At 36.7% G+C, this 10,003-nt stretch overlaps 1 protein-coding gene across 1 annotated transcript in view; it reads left to right on the top strand.

Annotated features, from left to right (window-relative positions):
* LOC124163373 overlaps nt 1-7,803 on the top strand; it is a 28,009-nt gene extending 20,206 nt beyond the window's left edge. Inside the window, exon 4 of the mRNA XM_046540248.1 lies at nt 6,529-7,803. Within this exon, the coding sequence (XP_046396204.1) occupies nt 6,529-6,993 (465 nt within the window). The 3' untranslated portion in view covers nt 6,994-7,803. The remainder of the gene's footprint in view (nt 1-6,528) is intronic.
* Nucleotides 7,804-10,003: the final 2,200 nt, after the last annotated feature.

Genomic DNA, 10,003 nt, shown 5'->3' with positions numbered 1-10,003 from the left:
TGTACATGAACATTCCAATTAAATTTGTACATAAGACCCTGCCTTTTTTGTTAGAACGTAGGTTTCCGCGGCGATGGTTTGATCTCTGCATTTCTTCCGGGTTTCCTTCCGCGTCAGATTGTTAATAGACAACAGTTTTGCTGGCTATCCTGCCAGCGTCTTCAGGTCGAAGGTGTCGGCTGTCGGTTTCTGCCTCGCTTATATACCGTTGGCTGGATGGGAGCTGCATTGTGATTGGCTGTTTGACTGGGCGCTTCTATCTGATTGGCTCTCTCTTGGATTACTCTTATCCACGCACTGTGAAGGAAGTATCCATCTTCTCTATTGAAATTCAATGGTGTTTTTTGAATTTCTATTGCTTCCCTGATTTGCCTTGGGAAGTATCGGCACTCCTTAGCTAAAAGTTTCTTTTCTTCAAATTTGATGTCGTGGCCAGGTTCCGACCATGCATGTTCGGCGATGGCTGAGAGCTGAAATTGTTTGTTTTTGGTCGCCCTTTGATGTTCTTTGATCCTCACATGCATGGAGCGGCAAGTTTCCCCTATGTAGGATTTCCCGCAGGAGCAAGGCACCTTGTATACCCCCTCGTACAGTTCCTGAGGAATGATGTCCTTGGGCCCGGGGAGGAAGTCTCTTATCTTGGTCACACAGTTGTATCTAGTGACCACGTCATGCTTTTTTAATATTCTGGCGATCCTTTCTGATGTTCTAGCAATGAAAGGGATGGTGACGTACAGCTTCCTTGACGCTTCTGCCTCTCCATCGTCATCACTCTGGTTTTCTATGGTGGCCTTGCGTCGCTTTTCCTCTTCCTTAGTGGTCCTTTTAAGGACCAGTTCTCTCCGATATCCATTTTTCTGGAGTGCCAAAGTGAGGTGTTTTATCTCCGTGGAGAGGGACATATCATCGGAGATATTATATGCTCTGTTGACCAATGTAGCTACTAGTGAATTGCCTCGGCGCTTTATTACTTTATGGGATTATTTCCTTGAAAAAATAATTTTATTTTAGTTACATATATCTTATACTAATACATATCATTTTTCGTGTGTTTAAAGAAAATTTGTTAAATACTTTTTTTTCAATTCAGTACTGACTTTGCTTAAAGACTTTGGTGATATTTGCTTCTCGGGGGGAAGCTGCCCCCCCTGCCCCTACCTGGGTACGCCCATGGACTCTTTCCCAACATTTACAGGGATGGCAGTTGCATTAGCAACTATACCAAAAATTAAGGTTGGAACATTGAAAAATCTAGTCAGTATAAGTAAATTGCGTAACAGAGAGTGAAAGGACAGAAATTACTGATAAAATAAGAATTCCTACTCATTCTTCCTTGTTACAGTCAGTTCTGGAGATTATAGCTTGATTTTTTTCTTGTAATGAGCAAATGAATTCTGCCTTTAAAAAACAATTTTTTTCTATTTTCCCTTTCTATTTATTCTATTTTCTAAATTCATTGAAGCATTTATGCTAATTCTTTTTTCTGGTGACAAGAGATCACTAGAGGCAAAGATTATCGGTGAATAAAAACTGTGAATATCGTCATAAAAATCTGTCAATTTCGGTTTAAAATTTCGTCAAAAAATTTCAATTTAGTCACAAAAAATACAGTTTCGTCATAAAAATTCACTCGTCATAAATATTCCTTTTTTATCCCCAGAAAAATAATTTTAACAATAAAAATGCTTATTGCCTTTTAAATATATTTTTAACAGTAAAAACCTTGATAAAGAAGGGTCAAAGCAAATGCTAAAGGAATAAGTTAAGCATTTGTTAGATACTCATACCATAAACACTCTTTGTATGTACATATTTCAACCTCATAGCGCTAGAGAAATGTGGGAGATGTACAGACGGGGAATATTTTTGATTGGTCTAAATTTCACTGTCTCATTGGCCTGCATGATCTAAAAAATGTATAGTTTTCACTTAACACATTGATAACAAAAGTCTTTAAGGTCTTACACAAAATATAATATCAACACTCACAAATATGTATTTATCTACTAATGGGTTGCTTCTATGTATAAAAGTTTTTTTGGAATATGCCATCTGAAATTATTCACACTCTGGAATTTAAAATTGGCAGAATCTTTCTTTTACTGGAATTGAGATCCATTGGTCAAACTTGACTTTAATTCTGCATTTTTTTTTGGAAGTTCAGAGGTTCTTATATTTATATTTCCATACATGGAAAAGCCTCTTTCTACATATGCATTTGCCACAGGGTTTTCTCACTATTTTCTACAAAATGGGGAAAATCATTTTAAAGGGCAAGAATTAGTGGAAGTACTGTAAATTCTTTTCCTTCTTCCTGAACTGATCTAACAGAATCCTTCAAAGCAGAATAGCCAAGAAATTCTTGTGTTTTTGTTAATGATAGTATGAGGACATTAGCTACAATTGTGCTTAAGTCCCTCACATCAGTTGTCAATATACACCTTGTGTTGAATAATCCTCCCATGGCTGTAATAATGTTCCTCCCTGGGTCACTGTATACAAGGAATGACAACTTCATATTATGTTGTTGGTGGTTTTCGGGTATTGCTGTGTACAAAACATTTTAACTCGACGTTTCACTCCTCCTACTGGGAGCGTTATCAAGAGAATGGAAGGAATTTATTCTCGTCCCGAGATTATTTATGTTTTTTTTTTTTTTTTCTCGCTACCCATTGTTGTGCCGGATTTGAATTTTAGCCGCTAGCCGTTGGTCATTATGTTGTGCTAGGAACCCTCTCCATATACGGCTGAGGTTATACCCATCCTCCCTATTAAAGTTATTAGGTCTTTTCGCTATCTCGATGGACTCACGTATAAGACGCGGATGGTATTCTTCCGTCTTCGCTAATACCCGTGTAGCGTCAAACATTATTCTATGCCCAGGGCTGGAGGCAAAATGTTCAGCAACAGCTGATGCGTCCCACTGATGTAATTTTAATACATACCATCCGCGTCTTATACGTGAGTCCATCGAGATAGCGAAAAGACCTAATAACTTTAATAGGGAGGATGGGTATAACCTCAGCCGTATATGGAGAGGGTTCCTAGCACAACATAATGACCAACGGCTAGCGGCTAAAATTCAAATCCGGCACAACAATGGGTAGCGAGAAAAAAAAAACATAAACATAAATAATCTCGGGACGAGAATAAATTCCTTCCATTCTCTTGATAACGCTCCCAGTAGGAGGAGTGAAACGTCGAGTAAAAATGTTTTGTACATAGCAATACCCGAAAACCACCAACAACATAGATAAAAGAAGCTGTGAAAGTCTTCAGACGAAAACTTCATATTAGTCGTTACACGCTTCAGGACCTCACACATGGAAAGTTAGGCAGATTTTTGAGACTATTAAGAGAAGATTCATTTTCTTTTCCAAACTGTGCATTGCTGACTAGGGTAAAGGAATTCAATAAATTAAGGTTGAGTCGGTTCTTAAATTTTTTCGGCTCTCAATTGATACTGGTCTGGTTTCCCCCCGCCGGTTCTCAATATGTACTCAGTTCCAAGGATGAACTCTAATTATCTGAATTAATGGAAAATTTAAATGAACAACCACAAGAAGTGAATGAAAATAATTTCACGAAAGATGTTAATCAGCAGGAAAGCTCTGTAAAAAACGTCTCCATAATTTTATTTGCCTAGTAAAAAAGTTAAATAACACGTTTTTAAGAATGCATGATGGACCAATTTGTCTCATTACATCTGGCAGCCACTGGTTCTTTCACCAGGTTTTTTTGTAGTAACTTGTAAGTCAGATCAAAATACATTTATATGTAGGAAGGTTATATATGCGTTTTTTTTCACTTTTTGGCCATGAAAACGCTGCAGACAAATACGGTTTTGGGCGCCAAATTCAAATCCTCGTCACAGTTCCGAGCCTGTTGCAAAGCACCGACTTTATGCGATCCCTTCTTGATACCGGTTTTTAAATAGATCTTGAAGTGATGGGGTAATTTTTATCGGTCATGGTAGAAAATATCGCGCCAAATTCGCAGAAAAAGTGCTTAAACGCGAAATTTCGCGGAACCAAGAGAATTTCGCGCAGCCTTGGAAATTTCGCGTTATAATTCGCGGTTCGCGAAAATTCGGTGCCCTTAGAGATCACTAATTATTCATCGTTGAGTATTTCCCAACAATTTGGCTTAAAATTATGGCCTTTTGGAAATCTTTTTGAAAAATCCTTAAGAAATCCAAGATGTTGCCAAATCGATCTTATTTTCTACCACGTTTTATTTAACTCACTTTCTTATTTGTGTGTTTGTCCTTCTGGGCAAAATCTAGCATCTCAAATTTCGACCACCTTCTGGTTAGTGCTGAAATTTTCAGAGTAGCACAGAACATGCTGACAATGCAATGTTGTTACACTTTTACCATGAACAGTCTTTGTAAGCCCTTGTTTTCTTCTATGAAAGATGAGGAAACTTAGTAAATGGTTAAATTAAAGAAGATAATTTTTTATGAAGTTTAATCTGTATGTTTTAGGAACTTGCTTAGCCCATAACCAAGGACTACCAGTTGTTGAGGAACATTTCTCATACAGCTGGGAATTTTCTCACTACATACCCCCTTGCACCAAGGAAATTCAATCTTATATATGTATCACAGTTTGACAATGTGTAAAAGACCCAACTAAGATTTCCTACAATTTTCCATATTATGGTTTCGCCCGCGTATCACCTGAAGTTGTCTCTCATTTTTACATCTGTGAACACAGCCGACATATTGAACAGAATCTGCTGCACACACAATGTGTACCATTTTTCTGGTCACATTAACTTTGTAGATCGGAGCCTGAGGTCCAGAGGGTGACCATACAAATCTCAAGTACTTATTTACTTGCTGATATTGAACTCCTACCTTAAATGGCCTCTGGACCTCTAGTTGTTCTGCAAAGTTTATGTGATCAGAAAAATGGTCTACATTGTGTGTGCAGCACCCAATCAACCATCACCAATAGTTGATCTATAGAACATCTGTTCCATAGCATGATACCTAACCCAATACACCACTGAAACATTAGTGTTCTCAAGCAGTTTCAATCCCCTTTATGTCTGCTGTGTATGCAGGTGTCTGGATTAGAGTGAAGTTCATAATAATAATAATATTTTATTGTAGCGTTGTGTCCTCTCGTGGACAGCTCGACAAGGGGCGACTCAGGCTAGGGACCTTGACTAACGCTGAGGGATTCCGGACAACGAAGGTGGTCCTCTCGGAGGGACAGTATCGGGTAGAAATGAATTCTGGTCAGAAGCATAAGCATTCTGGGTCCACCGGTTACTTGGGGCAGATCTTGAAGAACAGAGCCCAATAGAGGAATATCCCAGAGTATTCTCCGCTTAATTGGGACAGCATGTCGCTTTATTGGGCCATGAGTCGGCGACATAGACTCTATACTCGCGATGAAATTAATTTTTGTTTTCAGAATACTATTTTTTTATATTTTCCTCCTTTGATTTACTCTTATTTTTCATAAATGTTCCTATTCTTGCCCTATTTTGAAAGCTCTTGTTGTTATATTATCCTTAAGAGGATAGGACTTTTCTTTAATATGACTTACAAAGTAAACTTACTTGTTAGTAAAAGACATTCATTCAGCATCGCCCAAGGCTGTGAAATATATTTTTAACCAAATTGTTATAATTTTTAAAAATTATAATAAATTAACTAAACTCGCTGATTTATTAATCAAATTAATAGTTTAATAAACTTATATTGCATTATAAACATTCTTTAGTCTTCTTTCTATCATTTCAACGATTGTTTATGCCCATATGTACAGGATAGTTCGCCTAATTGGGGCAGCCGCTTAATTGGGGCAAAGTGCATAAGTCCCGATATGTCCCAATTAACCAGAATCTACTGTAGTTAGATCTTTTACACATTGTCAAACTGCAACTTATAAGATTGGATTTCCCAGGTACTAGGGGTTTGTTTTACTAGTTTGAAAATTCCTGATTGCTTGAGAACATTACGCGTACAAAATTTTGCAAGCACACGTCTTCTAGTAGTTCCTCCCCTGGCCGCATTTAAATGCCAATGAGCTTTGCATTATTTTTTCTCCATCACTGCACTATGCTGTAAAAAACCTTAGCTTGAATTTGTATGTAGTAAAGAAGTTGTCCAATCGGAAATAGTCATGTCTCCTCAGAGGTTTCACCTTGGTATTTTTATTTTATTCTCGTAGTTCTTGGAAGAGGAAAAAATTAAAAAGAAATTATGCTTGTCCTTAAAATGTAAGTTAACCTGATTTTTCTGTACATTTGGAGAAGTTTCTATGGTTAACTCTAGTAGGTTTAACTTCTTAATATATGTGGTTTATTATACGTTTTGCTCAAATGCAGTGTTCTGTAAAATTCCTTGCTTGTAGAACATCAAGTGAACTCATGGTGAGGAAGGGTCTGCTGCATCTCATGCACTATAAATTGCTACTTGTATATCCTTCTTCTGTGGATGTGGTTTTTCAATCATAATGTAGCAAATACACTTTACACAATTACAATCATTTCAATCTTCTGCCATTTCAGTTGCCTGTACAGCATACTCTGGGAAACAAGAAAAAACTTCAGAGCTGTGCGCGAGGAGAGCCACGTAATTTGCGCAAAAAGAGAGACCCAAGTGAAAAGCCGGTGCCGAAAAGAAGGTTACCTGCCTGGTGTTCTAAGACTGTGAAGAAGGTGTTTGTTGAGGCAATGGAGGGGAGAGAAATGTCTTTCCTAGATCAAGAGAAATATCTTTTTGACTTTGCCGATACAGTGAAGCTGGTGATTAAGAGCAAAGATGCCAGCGAGGTTCAAGATGGTGTGATATCTGTACAAAAGCAGCTTTTTTATTTGAATATTGTGAAGACTCTTGGAGATTTCTTTCAATTTGTTCGCACTTACTTGCCTTATGAATTCCGCTGTCGCAGCATCCCTTGTACAGGTTGGAATGATCCCATTTATGCTACTTGGATGGATGATTCAGATTTGAACAAGCCCCTGTTTGAATAATGTGTAAAGTAATTATTGATATGGCGTTTAGCTCATTGATTGGGTGAATAATTTTGAATTGTAACATATTGTATTTTAGTTTTTTTATTTAATTTGTCTCACAAAGTGCGGTTTTAATGCATGTGTGCGTTGTAATGTTAAAATTAAGTGCATACTTCAAAGAGTAAGTGTTTAAATGAATGTTTTTTTCTTTTTACAACCTATTTTATGGTCTTATTCATTTGTTTTATTGCCCAGAATTTGAGCTTGTAATCAGTGTGTTGTTGTGGTATGCACTAATTTTTTTGTCATTAGTCTGTTACTTTAAATTGCACATTAATGAAGCTGCTCTCCATTTTCAAAAATATGTGTGTTGTAAATTTCTTTTTACCAAATATTTGTTTTGAATTGTTCATTTATTTTCAATGATGATTTTAATGCCAGTATTATTAGGTGAGATCTCTTTCAAGTACTTCATGGAAGATTAAAGTAATTACTTTTATTATCATGGTGTAATTGTATTTTGTAATCCTTTTAAGAGCAAGTCGCATTTAGATAAGTGGCCTACATTTTCATGCAATTGAATTGTGACAATTTTTCAAGTAATTTTATTCCATGTTCAAGTTCTCTTCATTGTTGTCTTGTATGTTTGTACATAAATGCATAATTCAAATAACATTGCTCCACTTAAGTACCTGTATTCTTTTTTCTTTTTTTTATATGGAATATTGTTATCATGAGTAAAAATATCATACTGAATCCATATTTTTTCACACCACTGTAAATAGTCATCATTGAATTAATATGCAATAAACTTACCAGAAAATATTATGTACCATTGCATTTGCTTGATGTAGTGGAGACCTAACCTAATACCAATACTGTCGGCATCAAAATGATGTGCCGCTCTACTTTGAAAATTTATATCTGGACTTCAGTGCATGCCATAATAATGAATAATTAGTCATTTTAAAGATAAATTTATTCTCAATTCCGATTCATTTTTTGTTTCATGAAAAATTCAAAAATGTAGACACACCAGTGAAATAAATGACTTCGCACACCGTAAAATTAGCCGTTTTGTCAACTTCATGAACTTTGTAACTCAATCTGGGGGAAACAGTTGTAAGTTGCAAACATCAATAAAATGGCTTTTGCGTATTTTTAGAACCTACATTTCGTTGTAAAATAACGAAAATGTTTAAACATCTAGTCTTACAGTTTACCACTAAAGAAAAAATAAAATTGATAGACACTTCTTAATTTATCTCTTATTTTTCTATGATCCATAATTCATAAAATATTGATATTTGTGAGCGTTAATAACTTCTATTAATGTCATGTTGCCAAACGGGGATGTGCCGGTTATTGAGAAGCAAAGTTTCGCACGCAAGACGTGGCAATGCAGCATTTGTTCGCTCCAGCGTAATTTTTTAATGACCATATGTAATCTATACTACATAAAAATCATGTATTTTTGGATCATAGAAAAATTGCAAACTAATTAAGAAGTGTTTATATCAATTTTATTTTTTCTTTCAGGGTAAACTGTAGGACTAGATAATGTTTAAACATTGTCGTTATTTTAAAACAAAAAATGCATTCTAAAAATATGAAAAAGCCATTTTCTTGGTCTAAATAAATGTTTGCTACTTATTGTGGAAGATGAATGTTTTAGACGTAGTAGTTTTCCCTTGGTTGAGTTACAAAGTTCATGAAGTTGACAAAACGGCTAATTTCACAGTGCGCGGAGTCACTTATTGCACTGGTGTGTCTACATTTTTGAAATTTTCATAAAACAAAAAATAAAACGGAATTGAGAATAAAATTATCTTTAAAATGACGCATTATTCAATATTATGTTATGCACTGAAGTCCAGATATAAATTTGCAAAGTACAGCGGCACATCATTTTGATGCTGACAATAGTAATTGCAAATGTGAGACTCTTGTGAAGGCTGGCTCACCACATGCAGTGCATCCGAAAGAGTGCCTCCCACTGTGCCACTCCGAGGTCATTTCCGCTTCTGCCTCTTGGCGGTAGAAGTTGGGGGAGGGGAGGCAGGAGACAGGGAGGAAATAGAGAGAGAAGATTGAGGTGGCAGAGGAGAGGAGAAAGGAGGGTGATGCAGCAAAAGTGGGGTGAAAATGAGGCTCTCTCTTTTCTATGAGCAGCCTAAGAGCCAGAATTGCTTCCCTTGTGCCCTTGCTTTTCCTGAATCCAAATTGGTCCTCATCCAAGAATTCTTCTGCCACTTGTTCTATTCTTCTGTAGATAACTCTCGTCAGTATCTTTGATGCATGTGTGGCGTGGCTTATGGTCCTAAAATCTTCACATTTCTCTGCTTCTTTTTGGGAATGGGAATGATGATGTTCTTCTTGAAGTCACTAGGTAAATAATGAGAACATATTGCAGATAGTTTCATACAGTTGAGTTAAGACCTTTTCTCCCGCATTTTTAATTAGCTCTGCTGGAATGTCATCTATTCCTGGGGCCTTATTCTTTCACAGGTCTCTTATTGCAGCATCAAATTCCGATCCTAAGATGCTCGCTCCCATGTCATCCTTTTCTACTTCACTTTCCCCTTCGATAATTTTTGAGCTAAGTTTGCTTCTGTCGTACACATAATTCCTCCCGCTATTCCTTCCATCTTTCGGCTTTGTCTTCCTTTAATCGCGTTTGTCTCAAAGTTACTTGGTGTATGTACTGTTGTGAGTACATTTCACTAATGGTTTTGTAAAGCCGAGTTAAAGGCCCTTCTACTGCATTTTCAATAGGGTAGTTTCCTTCATCAAAGAAAACGAAAGGCATTGATTGCGATTCGTTACCCACCATTAGTGTATTCATAATACACAAATTATTTGGTTTTTGAAATACCGGTTTAGACGAATGGCAAGGGTGAAATTTTATCCTCATTTGAAAAAGGCCAGATTGGCGCCCATGCGATTCCACTCCGCATGACGTCACAGGGATCTAGTTTCTACACGAGAGGATAGGAGTTATATATCGTCTGAGGTTACCAATGCATGC

This window comes from Ischnura elegans, chromosome 8 (assembly GCF_921293095.1).
Source record: "Ischnura elegans chromosome 8, ioIscEleg1.1, whole genome shotgun sequence".
Taxonomy (NCBI): Eukaryota; Metazoa; Arthropoda; class Insecta; order Odonata; family Coenagrionidae; genus Ischnura; species Ischnura elegans.
This window is presented reverse-complemented; position numbering and strand designations above follow the sequence as displayed.